We start from the raw sequence: 13474 nt of genomic DNA, 5'->3' as shown, positions 1-13474 counted from the left end.
GCCAGCATGCAGTGTTGAATGCAGGTCTCGGAGCAGTCAGTTTGTTGCAGACTTTCTAACAGGGCCAGGATGGGAGCGTGTGGGTTGGAGCTGGAGTCCCATTGGAGCCTGTGGAAGACCCAGGCTGTCCTTCAGCTGGATTCCTTCCTGATGGTTTATTCATCTGTAGAGAAGGGAAATTGAAGCTGGTTGTTCAGCCTTTTCTCCTGCCTTTGTAATGGGCTTCCTAGGTCTCCTTCTGCTGCGAATTGGAGATAATTTCAAGTTGTTCTTTTTTTTCCCTCTCTCTTCACTTCTGTGTCACCAATCACTTTTTAAAACCTGCTTAAATATTAGCTGTGATAGAGGAGGCATTATATCTGTGAATTCATAGCTATCAAACGTGAATTGTTGCGCTCTGAATAGTCGGTGATTGTGAGATGGCTGGGAGCCAGCAGCACCTCTCCTGCTGCACGGGTTCTGCTTTTTTGGTGTGCTGGGGCTCGTGGCATCTGTCTCAGCACATTAAGCACCTTGCATTGGCAGTGGGGATCTCCTGTAGGAATATTGGCTTCATTTTCCTGCATCTAGCTGGGATGGAAAGTTTTGCTCCCTTTTGGTAAAAAAATCTGCATTAAAGTTTAAGTCACCATACAGTTAACAGGGAATGCTTTGCAGAACGGCCCGTGAAAGAGACGCTTGGCTGAACTTCTGTTCCATATTTAAGCTCAGTACTTGGACTATGCTAATTTCTTGAGGACAGTCACCTCTTCAGATGGCAACCCCCTGCAGATGGCGGCAGATTGCACCCTCCTCCCCTCCTGCCAGCAGTGCGTGCTCACTGGCAGGCTAAAAGCGGGAGGGATGGAGCTATCCGTAAGGGCTGATGAATCTCTTGCCTGTATAATCAAAGCACTTCATGCCAGGGAAAATATCTAGGCATGTATTTATAGTAATAAACAGCATAGTCTCAGCTCCTTCATTGCAAGCAGGGATACTGCTGTTCCACCGAGTCTGTGAAAGTAAAATCTACTTTTAGATACTTTGAAATGGTAGTCTTCTTCTTCTTCTTCTTTCTTCTGGGATTTAAAAATATCTGAATTGCAGATTTTAGAAATCTGAGCACTGATTGGCACTACGTTGTTACGTATGGATCATCTAAAGCTGGTAGATACCAGCGTGGTGTATTCAGGAATAGGTATCTTGGGGCAGTTTGCCTGATGTCTGCAGCTGATAGTAGCTGACCTCCCATCAGGTAGGGCTGGGATAACAGGGAGATGCTGTGCCAAGGTACCAGGTTGGCTCTGCACACAGCACCGTGTCTGAGCCATCACTGTCAGGCCCTAGCAGGATCCGCAGCCTCCACCTTCAGGACATGGGCACAGCTGCATTCCAGTTTCATTCCCCATGGAAATCCTGAGCTCCTGTCCTTCTGGAACTCTAGGACAGCACAGGCAGGTGGATGGACGGCTGCAGAAGAGAGCCTATAGGAAATGGTTGGGTAAGATAAGCCAAAAATAGAGCTGAATCTGATGCCGCACTTTCCTGGTATCGCGTGCTTGGCTACAGCTGTGTGTATGAAATATAATAGCAGCGTCTTCTGCCTGTAACTGAAGAGCAGAACCAGCGGGTGTTTGGGCTGACCACGTGCAGAAGGTGCTGAGTGTCACAGCGAAGCTGAGCCGCTCACACACTGGGAATCAGAAGGGCGTTTGTGAACAAACGAATGCTGTAAGTGGTGCTTAGTGTGTCTTAGGGTAGGCTGTATTGGCTGGGTAAATGCCTGGTGTCAAACAGGAGTAGGTAAGCTTTCCGTGCTTGGTTTTCCATCTTGTCTTGCTACCTGTAAGACCGAGTGATTGCTCAGCCTGCCAGTGTGTGTGCAACAAGTAGTCGGGGTGTAGCATGCCTACTTTGCTGCTAGTTGCACGTGCATGCTGCAGCTTGTCCAGAATGGGTTGATTCCTGTTCATCAGTTGGTTTTGAAAATTGATACAGAAGAATGGAATGAAAAACAAGATGAAATATGAATATCTCCCAGCAAGGGATTAAAGTAAACAATGGCATGAAGAAGTAGATCACAATACTTCTGTAATTTGGCACTGGAGAAGTAGTGCAGCGACACATCAATAGCAGTCTGTGGATACCTTGAGGACCACAGCGTTGGTTCACATCTTCGCTCCTTGGCTTCTAGGAAAACTTCATGGCAATCAATTCAAGGTTGCTTTTCATGCTAGCTATTTGAGTGCTGTTTCTACCTTGACATTAAGTGTAGGGAGATCTGCTGGGTTTCTCCTTGCTGGGTTCTGCATAGGAAAGCAGTGGAAATAAGACTCTATACAAGAGCTTGCTGATGGCGTTTCTGCACTGTGCCACGTGCTGGCAGTGGAAGGTGGCTAACCTTGAGCATTAGAGCTAATAAAAATAAGAATAAAACAAATCTGACCCTACATAAACAGGACTGGATTGGCTTTCATCTCTGTGGGTAGCTTCTTCATTATGCTCGCAGGCCATGCATATTTAGAGCCCAACTCTAGGACACTTTTATTGTCTCCTCTGCTCTGATCCCTTTTTCTTCCTGTAGGTATCTGCAGCATTTTATTTTTACCATCCACCCTTAAAGTATGAGTAAACAGTGCTTAAATACTACGTTTATTTTTGTTCAATTCTATATGCTGTTGCGATGCAGTGGATTTTTATAGTAGTTGCAGTCAATTCCAATTGAAACCATAATTGGTATTTCTACTTGATAGCTGCAGTAAATCTCGAAGAAAGGAAGAGAAAGATGCTCTCATTTTGTTAGGCTGCTTCTCTTTCGGATGCACAGTGCATCTTCCAGCTCTCTGGGCTAATTAAAATGCCATTACAGTACATGTGGTGCTACAATACAGTCTAGGGAGACGTCCAAAAATAGATTCTTGAGTGCAGACAAATTAGAGAGGAAATATGCGCTGAGCATTTTCTCATAGGTTTAAAGAGAAATAATCCATTTGCTGCCTTAATTGCTTTCTTGTAAATGTTGAAGATTTTTTTTTCTCTGTAAATTCCGAATGAGTAGACAAATAAATAATACATCCACGATAATTACTATTCTCATTACTAATATTTTAACTTGTTGTTATACACCACAGCTGTTAATATGCAAGTCAGGATGTTTTAGCTGGCTGTGCTTAATGGTCGGGGGCAGACTTTCATTCCAAAGCTATTCTGTTTTTGTCACCTGGTATCCCAAGGCTGTGAGGTTAGCACATACCTGTTCTTAGCACTACAGTGATGCCTCTGACCAGAACCCCACCCCCGAGAGGTAATGCAGATGAATATTGCTTGCACATTGTGTACAGCGTTGTGGCTGGGAGAGCAAGGGCTGTGCAAAGGGTCAGCTCTGCGGAGTGTGACAGTTGGTGCTGAGGAGGCTGTATGCAGGCTGTGAAAGTGGAATTTTGATTTAATTTTTGTTTTTAAGCTTGCTTTAGGGCTGAATTAAATCCAGTCTCCCAGACAAGAGTCTGCGTTAGTGGCTGGACCACATTAGGTGAACTGGAAGGCGCTGAGTTCAGCTTGTGTCCTCCCAAATGCAGCTCTGTGTTCAGCCTGCTCAGTGCTGGGACCAAATGCATGCAAAGGGGAGAAGTGCAGCAAGGAGCACAGCCTGGGGCTGGCTGTAAGCCCTCTCCAGTTGCAGGGCGGCAGGGATCTGCCACCACCCTGCTGCTCTTCTTACAGTCTTTGGATGTGGTGCTGGTCATGCATGCTGAGCTCTTATCAAAGAATCATAGAACGGTTGGCTTGGAAGAGACCTTAGAGCTCACCCAGTCTCAACCTCATAGACCGGGCTGTTCAGGGCCCCATCCAGCCTGGCCTTGAGCACCTCCAGAGATGGGGCACCCACAGCTCTGGGCAGCAGTGCCAGCGCCTCATTGCCCTCTGAAGAGTTTCTTCCAACATCTAACATAAACCTGCAGTTTTTAGTTTAAAATGGTCCCCCTTGTCCTCTGTCACATACAAAGTTGGTCTCCATGTTCACTAAGGATGGATATGAGGCTGGTCGTCTGTATTCGAGCATTTCTGTGTATTGCTGTGTTTAAGTGTCTGTTGGTTGTACCTTAAAGTAGGATCCTTGTGGTGCTGGGGAGAAGGGGAGTGGGTCTCTTCCTCTCCTTTATAAGACAAGCTCACAACTGCTTTGCTAGAAAGCAGTGAAGAGAGCAAGGTAGTTATTTGCTTGATGACAAATATAAACTCAGGACTCATTGATCCAGAAACATTGCTTTTCTCTGTAGAGACCGTCGCAGAAGCTTAATTTTAAATGTGGATGCATGCTCTTGAAAGGATGTGGTTGGGATATTCTCTTAGATGCCAACTTTTCTCAAGTGTTTTCTCAGAGGTTTCTCCTTGATTGCCTGCAATTCATCTTCTAAAACCAAGGGCAGCGCTTTTGCCGAGCAGGCTGTCACGTCTCTGAGTAATTACCTCCCGTGTCTTGCATATGTGCCTGCTAATGCATCCTGGAATGAACTTGTGTCTTCTGCATCGCTGCCAAGCGGTGGATTCTCAGTTTGCAAAGTGCTTCTTTTTGGTTGTGTTGTTACTTGGCCGGGTTTTGCTCATCCTGTAATTGTGCGTTTGACCATTATTGTTATTTAGGTGGGAGGGATCTTCCCATTTCTGATCGAGCCTTGCGCCTGTTTGCCAGCTTGTCATTGAATTCTTCTTGCCGTGCTCCCAAGTGTGACCTCTGTGGTGTGATGTCACGTCTGAGATTTAAATGCAACTTTAATGCATTATCATTAAATAGTGAACTACCACACCATGCTGGGTATAATCCATCTAAAAGCAGATGATGACTGAATGGGCTTTTTAAGCAGATGAGTGCTCGCTTTAGGGTGATTCATGCAGACCTGACTTTCATAATAACGTGCCCATTGAAACCATTCAAAGTCTTTTATAAAACCTGGGTAAAATCCCCCAAAATAAAAGTAACAACTTTTAAGAATCCACCACTTTCCTGGGCTGACACACTGACAGCACTGGGTGTCAGCCTTCAGCTTCACCTCGATCCATTGGCAACTCTAATCTCTGTGCTGCCACGTAAAGCTGTCTGTTCTTTCTGGAAGACAGGAATAATTCCTATTTACTGTAATTGTTTCCCACCTTCCCTCACAACCTGCCTTTGCGTCTCTTTAGGACTTTCCCTGTTCTCTGGGAGGTCTTTAAAGACAACTGTTGGTTGTTCGTCACTTTGCTTGGGGAGTTCAAGTAGACCAGGCTGATTTGCATCAGGCCTAAAGATCTGAATACATGAAAAGCTATTTAAATAACCTTTTCCAGTTCTGCCCTGCATTTTTTAACTCATCGGAGATAATTATAGGAAGGCTGCATACAGTTTTCTGATGGAAGCGAGCTGAGTGCTTCAGCCTTCTGTTTCGTTCATCATCTGCCTTTTTTTTTAGTGGGGAGAAGGAATAAAGCTGCACTTCCCTGCCCTTTTCTAATCTGGTTTCACCTTAGATGTTGTTCTAGTTCATTTTGCTTCTTCATGTTTTCTGGAGGCTTTAATCTGTGCAGGTTATTCTGTGTGTGCTGTAGCCATCTTTGTTTTGCTCTTTTCAATGAGGTTAAATCCTGCAAGCCCAGCTACTTCAGAAAGTGACCTGGATATATTTTAAATAACTCTTTGGAACTCTTCAGGACGTACCGTGATAGAAATGAAATGCTCAAGTCCCTGTCAATGAATAATAGCTTCATCTCATTAATTAGTGAATAGAATTACCCCTTTGAAAACGAAGCTGTGCTGAATGTCGTCTAACCTGTGCCATCAGTGAGATGTGTGCCTCCTTGCAGACCCGCTGGATGCTGCAGCGCATCTCCTTATTGCCTGGCTTTGGGCTGGACGATCTGCAGCATGGCTTCTGGCATCTCCTGCATGCAGCCAGCCTGGCCTTTGTGCGCAGGGTGCAGGGCTCCCACACCGCTGGGACAGCTCCCTCTTCCTGGGGGTGGTGCCTCTGAGGAAGCTGTTAGGTGGAGTCATTTACAGCCCATTCAAGATTACGTTTTCCTAGCATCTCTTTTTAGTATCTTAGGAAACACTCGTCTAGAAGAGGGACTGAAAGTATTTTGTAGGTAATCTGCTTTGTGCTACTGAAACCCGGCCATGTAGCTGCTGGTTTGTGGCTGGTAGAAGGGCCGAGCAGTGATTGCACAGCTTGCCCTCTGTCCGTGTTCTTTGCTGTCCTTCTGCAGCAGTGAGACAAGCTGCTTCCCGTCCCTGCCCAGGTTTTCAGCATTGCAGAAGCGCCCTGTGATCCCCTCCAGGCAATAGCAAGGACAAAACTGGAGATCTGTGTGTGGCACAGATATTTTTAGCATCTTCTGTCTGTTTTTTTTTAGTTCTGTAATTGCCAAAGCTGTCTCTAGAAATGCACGGTGAAGCTTCTAGAGGGCTGGAGCTGAATTCTTTGGAAAGGAAGGGGGTGGGGGAAAAGCCTTTTTTTTGTGACAGAAACCGATGGCATTCATTTCGGCATTTGCAGACCCAGACCAATCTTTTTCTTACTGCTTCCTCATAAGTATTGGCATTAAACATCATGCATTTCTTGTTACACAGAAGTCAGTTACGTAGCAGCTGATTTAGGAGAGAGGCTTCAGTAATGGTGGTAAGAAGAAAACAGCACAGCAGTAACAGCAGATCGGATGCTTCATTAAATGCAGCACTGTTCTGACTTTCTGAACAAACCCATTCTCTTGAAATGTATCTTTTGCTTCTTGTAGGATCTCCAGATGGCTGTAGGAAGCTGAGCTGATAGTGCATTATTTCTTGTGTCAAGATGGCCAGGTGCATGCTCTGGCTGTCAGCTAGCTCACCCCTCAATAAGTGTGCATGTTCAAACCATGCTTTGAACCTCTTTTATCCTTACCAGTAGCATAGGAGAGGAGGTGCCTGGTGCAAATATTTCCTGATAAGCCACCTCCTTTCCTTCTTTGAAGTGGAGCCTTTCTTTGTCGGTCAGTGTAGAGAAGTACAGAAGCTCCGTCTTGCCTGGTTTGGTTTTGAGTATTCAGACTGCAGTGCTTTAAAAAATATTCGTCAATGTTTGTCTGTGATTATCATTCATTTTGCCGCAGGGATTGAAGAGACTGTTGGTTTGGTTTTTTCAGTTACTTGAAAATGTAGGTACTTCGGTTCTTAGAATTAAAAGCAGACGCAGCTCTTAAATCCCCACTCGCCAACACACGTGTTAGTGATCTCTGATGCTGTGGTGACACTCAGCACACACAGCAGTGTGGGAGCAAGTCTGCAGGCTGAAATAAAGGCTTGTGTCACTTGGATCTGCTCAGTGCACGTCCCACTGCTTGTGGACATGAGGCTGTCTGCCCCAGCTGTGCTGTTGGTCTCATGGTAACAATCCAAAAGCAAATAATGTGTGGTGGGAACAACCTGTTTTATCTGCAGGACAGTAATTACTTGCTTGGAAAGGAAAGCTCAGCGTGGCTGTAGTTTGGTTCATTTACTTATTGCCTGGGGCTGCACCGATGCTTGGGTGTTGGCAGTGGAGGCAACGCCGTGCAAGTGATGGAGAAGACCCAACCGCGCTTTCTGTCCAGGAGCCCAAAATGGTGCAAAGAGGGAGAAGAAAACAAAGCGTGATTTATTTGTGTGTTTTCTTTTTAACATTCCACCGTCAGCGTAACATTTTGTAGTACTGAACTTCGCTTTGACTGAGGGATGGGGTGGCTTCTTTGATGTCTCCAGACGGGGTTTGGCTTGATGGTATCTGTGCTGAGCACAGTAACACGTTAGAGGAGATCAAGTGAGACACAACTGCCAAAGGTGTGGGTATTTACAGTGGAACAAACTGATCTGAGATGGAGTTTTCTGTAGTCAAGTATTCATAACCGAAGTACTGGAAACATACCGTAGTGAAGCATCACTTACTTGAATTTAGCATTTTTTTTGCTTCAGCTCCTATGGGGGGGGGCAGATGGGAGGGGAGTGGATGACTAGAAAATCTGGTCTGGCAGTCTACAGCAGTAGGGATCATGTTCTTCTGTTTTAGCTCTACTTGAATGCAAGATATAATCTTTGAAATATTTTAAATAGAGAACTGCTTCAGCAAGATGGATTTCTGCATATCATTTACAAAGTATGTTTCTAATGCCTTTCTGAAATCCAAACTTATGCAAAATGGGACTTGTTATGTATGTCTGCGCATTTTAATCTCCTGCAGTGATTTGCCAGTTTTCCTTAGCATCTCCCTGGCAGACTGTAACCATTCTTCAACTTCGCTTCACCAGGGATGTGCTTCTGTCTTAACTCTGCTCGGTTCTCCTGAAGAAGGAAGGAGCAGCTGTTTAGCTATTGTATGGTAAGGCTTATCAGCTGCCGTGCCTCTTTTTTTGAGCTGGGAGCAGAACCAGTTGGATTTACAGACCAGGAAAACCTGAGCACGGTTTGGGCTGCAGCGTCTTTTATTTTCTGCTGTAGCGCAAGCAGTTGTTAGGCAGCTGCTGTCCTGTTAATATTCTTGTTTCTATTGATTTGTGCTACTTGTGTGTTTCTGTTTGGCACTGCTGATTGGTTAGTGAATTTTTTTTATTTTTTTTCTGCTTGGAATGTCTAAAATAGCTCAGCTAACCGAAGAGTTGTTGTGATGTTTTTTTCTCTTTCCAGATGGACTTTCTGGCAGAGACCAGCCAGTAGAGCTGTTGAATCCACCTCGAGTGAACCACATGCCCAGTTCTGGTAAGAAGAAACTTTTATTAAATGTTGCTCTTATTCTGGGAATGCAGTAAAATGTTATGCAGATCTGTCTTACAAGTGGATGAGCAGAATGCAAATGCAGTACGCTGGAACAAAGTGTGTCAGAACTTGCACACATCTACTTTCCCAGGCTGGGCAAGTGGGGCTTGGGAGTGGAGGGAGAACAGAGCACAGCAGTGTTGGGAGGCTTAAATAACTCAGCCCCAGCCCTCACCAGGGAGCTAAGGAGAGGCTGGCCTGGCAGAGCTGCTCGATTTTCCTTAGAAAGAAGGGAGCAGCAGAGCAAAGCAGCACCTTATAAGAGTTTTCACAGCTTAAAAGGAGCACTGCAAACCAAAGTAGGTTTCCTGAGTTTCTGCTCCTACTAAGGAGAAATCTGCTCATGTTGAAATGAGCAAAAACTGAGGCTGATCAAAGCATATCATGCTGAGCTCCTGGTTATTTGCTTTTTTCCTTCTCCTAATGATCCTGCTGCACAGTCTCCTGTGTCTTGTCCTTCCGCTATGAAGCAAGCAAAGCAGCCAGTGTTGGTCTTGGAGGTTGGCTGCTTCTTGCAGGGCAGAGGAGAGAAATCTTATGGCTTACAGTTGGAGCGCTTGAAAAAATAAAAGCAATTGTTTGCATCCAAAATGCATGAAATGCTATGAAAAGCAATCTCTTGCTTTCTTTTGTACTTCTGCCTTCTCTTTTCCAAAAGTGTTTTGTTTCCAGGTGCATACTGATAGAAATGTTTATACTAGGGATGATTTGATATATGAAGCATCATCTACTTTCCAGGTAGGAGCTCAAGTTTTCCCAAACCCCAGCTTTCTCTTCTTGATTGCCTTCCAAAATCCCTTTAGGTCCTTTTATATTAAGGAAGAGATCTTGCTGAAGATGTAAGAGCTTCTGGTAATGCGAGTTGGGAAAATGTAAATGAAGTATATTCAAAACAACTTCAGTAGATTAGGAGTAGGGAAATGGGCTGCGATCTAACCTAGATTTTTGTGGACTTAAATGCATTTCTGGGAAAGGAAACCTTTAAAGAGGTTGAGCTGTTGCGCTGGGGGAAGAGACCATCGTTACCAGTTATGAAGGTTTGGCTTTGCATTCTGAGAAATCTCTTTTCGCTGCATGTGCTCCAAAGCTTCTCTGTCAAGTAAAGGAGGTTGAATTTTCCTAACTCTGAGAGAGATTCTCATTTTAAGTCTTCCTTGATAACACAAGTCAACTTAAAGATTTTCCTACCCATTTTGTATCTGTGTGCTAGGTGGAATTTTATGAGACTGCTTAAGTGCACATGAGGAGTCACATTCCTCACTTCTGTCAGTAAATAGATCCATGGCCAGTATTATAAGTGTGTGATGACTTTTAGCCTCCTAGTCTATTTTAGAATTGATTTCATCGTTGCTTGTAATGTTTCACATTTTCTTTAGAGGTATTTCAGGACAAAGGGTGCTGCTGGTTAAACAGCTTGGGTAACCTGATGCTAGAGTTCGTCGTGCTCTGTGTTCCCCAGATGATAGGAGGTTGTTTTAAGGGCTGTGAACTCTTGAGGATTCATATGATTCTTACCTTTTGCACTGCATTTTGAGTATTTTCAATAGTTCAGCTCTCTGCCTACTGAAAAATAAGCAGCTAGACATCAATGGAGAGCTGTGCTCATGTGAAGTGGGCATGTGAGACAGGCAGCAATGACTCTGTTATATGACTTCCAGCAGCATTTGAGCCACAAGAACTCCTGTCTCGTGCTTGAAAGTTTAAGTCAGGCTGGCTGTGTGGTGGGTGAAGGGCAGGAGAGACTTCTGAGGGGAGGGAAATGAAAAAGTGACCTTACACAAGAAGCAACATCAACTCTGAGCGGCAATCACCCTGGTACTTTTCACTTGGGATCCTCAACTTGGTTTTTGCTGAAGAAATCTTCTCAGCCTTGCAGCATGTATGTGAGCCAGAAATGTGCATCTTATATTTTTAATGGCAGAATGTTAATTAAAACATGGAAGCAGAGTCTGTCAAAAAGCAGAAAGATATTTTGGTGAGTTTGTAATGGCAAGCAAATACGACTGACCTTGTGATTGGCTTATTGGTTGGCTTTCATATGTGGTGCCTGCCTATACCTGTGTATCCTGATGGGTTTTTGAAATGAGCTGATGGAATAACTCATGTGGACAAACGATTGTCCTGTATGTTTTTTGTCATTGCTACTTACAGGAAGTTTGCTGCAAATCCTTCTGAGAGAAGAAACTGAAAGAAATACCAAGTATTGCTTTGTAGAAGGAAGTTGCATTTGGTTTTGTGGGGAGTTACTCCAAGTCTCGGGCATGGCTGAAGTAATGGGATTGAGAAACAGCTTAAGGAAAAAGAAAATGTTCAGTCATGTCCTGGGATATTCCACTCCAAACTTCATCCCTTCGTGTTAAAGCAACTGATTTGTAGCCCGCATGATGAATAAACCCACTGCTGTGTGGCAGAGGATGGGTGAGCAACCTGTATCCCCAGCACTGCATTTATAGTTGAGATAAAATCGTTGTGGTGAGTTTATAGGAAACCAAAACGTTTTCTCTATGCCACAAACCAAGCGAAGGAGAAGTCTGATCCATGTTCATTGTTCTTCTCTGATGTAAAAAAGGTAGCCAAGGGATGTAAAATACTCAGATGCTAAGCACGCTCTGTCCTGTCTTGTGGCAGCATCTCAAGCATAGAACTGAAATGTTTAGGGCATTTCTATGAAACCGCTTCAGGAGTGAATGGGGTTGAGTAGAATGGAGTTCAGTCAGCAACAGGGTGGGTTTTTATGGAGATGCTTTCTCTCCTTTTCAGAAAAAGTAAGGGTGAATTTAAGAAAGGATGCATTTTCCCTTTTCAAAAATGTATCATCTGTAATTGGTGCTTCTGAATTGTAGTTGTTTGTAAAAGGAAAACAAGACAAACCCCTACAACCTGTATCTCGCTCAGGAATATTATCATCTGCTTGATAAAACCTATTCCAGCTGCTTTCTCTTTATACAGCATCAGAATATTACTGCATGTTTGGCTTGGGGTAGGAAAGGGTATCAGTTGTTAGGTGATGGTGCTGTGTTTACTTTCCTTAAGTCTGCTTGCAGAATTCATAGAGATGCAGAGCAGGGACTGCACAGGTACAGACACCACGGTCAGCAGGAGAGAAAACATTCAGATATGTGAGCACACAGGTGGCCGTAGTCTGTTTGTGACCAGTGGCAGTGGATCACTTGCAGAAGTGTGATGGAATGTCAGTTTTAAGCACTCTGTGTGGTTTTAGGGTATTTTTCTTTTATTTTTTTTAGCAGTGACTGTACACAGCCTGTGGCTAAGGGAACTGATTAACATGAAGGAGGGAGGGATAGGATTCTCTTGTCCCCTTACTTTTTCTCCCATGCTTTTAGAATGAGATGTCTTTCCCTACTGCAAAGCTGGGGACCCAATCTTAAAGACCTGAAATGTACAAATACCTGGATATGTTGTAGATAATCCTCTTAAAAACATTGCTTGTGTACTGTTGACTGCATCCTCTAGATTTGATAAGCAGACAGCATATCTTCACTACTTAGAATGAGCGTTCTTTTTCCTTCATAAGGCTGCGTTTGTGGTATTCTGGATCAAGCTGTGATAGAAGCGGTAGCAATAGTCATGAACAGGGGATGTCCCAGTGGTGGTGTTGAGCAGGCTGCCCATCTCATTCACACAGCCCTGCCCACAGGCCTTTGCTTGTCCTGTGTGGGCCCAGGGCTCCGCTGGGCCTTGTGCTGCCATGAGTGCGTATCCCGTGCTGGGCAGCTGGGGCATGGTCGCCTTTGCTTCTCCCTGGGTCTCATTATCCAGTCTCACTTCCACATTCATTTGAAAAAGTGCTGATGTATCTGAGAATAAATGGTCTGCGAGAGCCTCTGGACTAATATTGTTACACGATTTTACAGGCTTTTGAAATCCAAGATTAATCCCAGCCTTGACGAGGAAGGAGTGGTAGTTCATTTGGCCTAATAGAGCTGAATACTGTGCTTTTGTTAATTTATCCCTTCAAAGGAAGAGAATGCCCTCTCACTACACCGCATTTTCAGGTATTTGCTTGCTTTCTATAGCACGTCTGCTTCAAAAGCTCCTTCAGAGCGATACTGAGCTGGCGTGTCGTGGTGCAGCTTTGAAGCAGGTCCGGGTTGCTGCTGGTCAGTCAGGATTTGGGGCTCCCGACAGGCTCGTGCCTCTGCAGACAGGAGCTTGTTCCTCCTTGTTCACACCGGGACATGTCGGAATGGGGGTGGTGTGCAGTTTTTCATGCTGCAGGAGGGGAGCTCACGTTCTGAAAGGCCAGTGCTTTCATGTTAAAAATATCCCCGTCTGTTCTCTATGGAGTCTGGCAAGGGGGGCAAAGCGAGTTCTGGTGAAAGCATTTAAATGTCAAAACAGTTCGCTAAGATTCAATCACTGCTTGCTTGTTAGCTTTGTGTTAGCCTATTGTTTGCTTATTTATTAGCTGCAGCTGCTTTTGTCAGACCTAGTGGATGAGTTTTTTTCACTGTTGAGATGCTCTGGCGTATGACGGTGAAGAAACTGCAGGTTGATGTAGATTACAGCCTTAGTAGTTGCTCTGTAAAACCGGGTTAGTTCCTGTTGCAGTAAATACAAGGTTTTTTCCTGCCCTAAGCTAGCAGTACAAAATGCAGCCTCTGTGATGGCAGTTATTGTTTTCCAACTGGGGGCAGTAGTGAAGTTCACCTTTGTAACCCACTGTTCAGCAAG

The 13474-nt window shown here is 44.5% G+C and overlaps 1 protein-coding gene across 25 annotated transcripts in view; it reads left to right on the top strand.

Moving 5' to 3' along the window:
* HDAC4 (histone deacetylase 4) overlaps positions 1–13474 on the top strand; it is a 222308-nt gene that overhangs the window by 68613 nt on the left and 140221 nt on the right. For 17 of the 25 annotated variants that reach the window (NM_204313.2, XM_040703235.2, XM_040703237.2 and 14 more), the window contains one exon: positions 8651–8722. The exons of 1 other annotated variant lie outside the window; for it this stretch is intronic. In NM_204313.2, the coding sequence (NP_989644.1) occupies positions 8651–8722 (72 nt within the window). Of the gene's footprint in view, positions 1–1640; positions 1783–2899; positions 8346–8650; positions 8723–12654; positions 12796–13474 lie in introns of those variants that run through there. 7 more of the 25 variants (XM_046943385.1, XM_046943388.1, XM_046943386.1 and 4 more) reach the window with 6 other exon arrangements.

Source organism: Gallus gallus, chromosome 7, assembly GCF_016699485.2.
Source record: "Gallus gallus isolate bGalGal1 chromosome 7, bGalGal1.mat.broiler.GRCg7b, whole genome shotgun sequence".
Lineage (NCBI taxonomy): Eukaryota > Metazoa > Chordata > Aves > Galliformes > Phasianidae > Gallus > Gallus gallus.
Note: the sequence above shows the minus strand (reverse complement) of the source record. Positions and strands in the feature narration are given on the sequence as shown.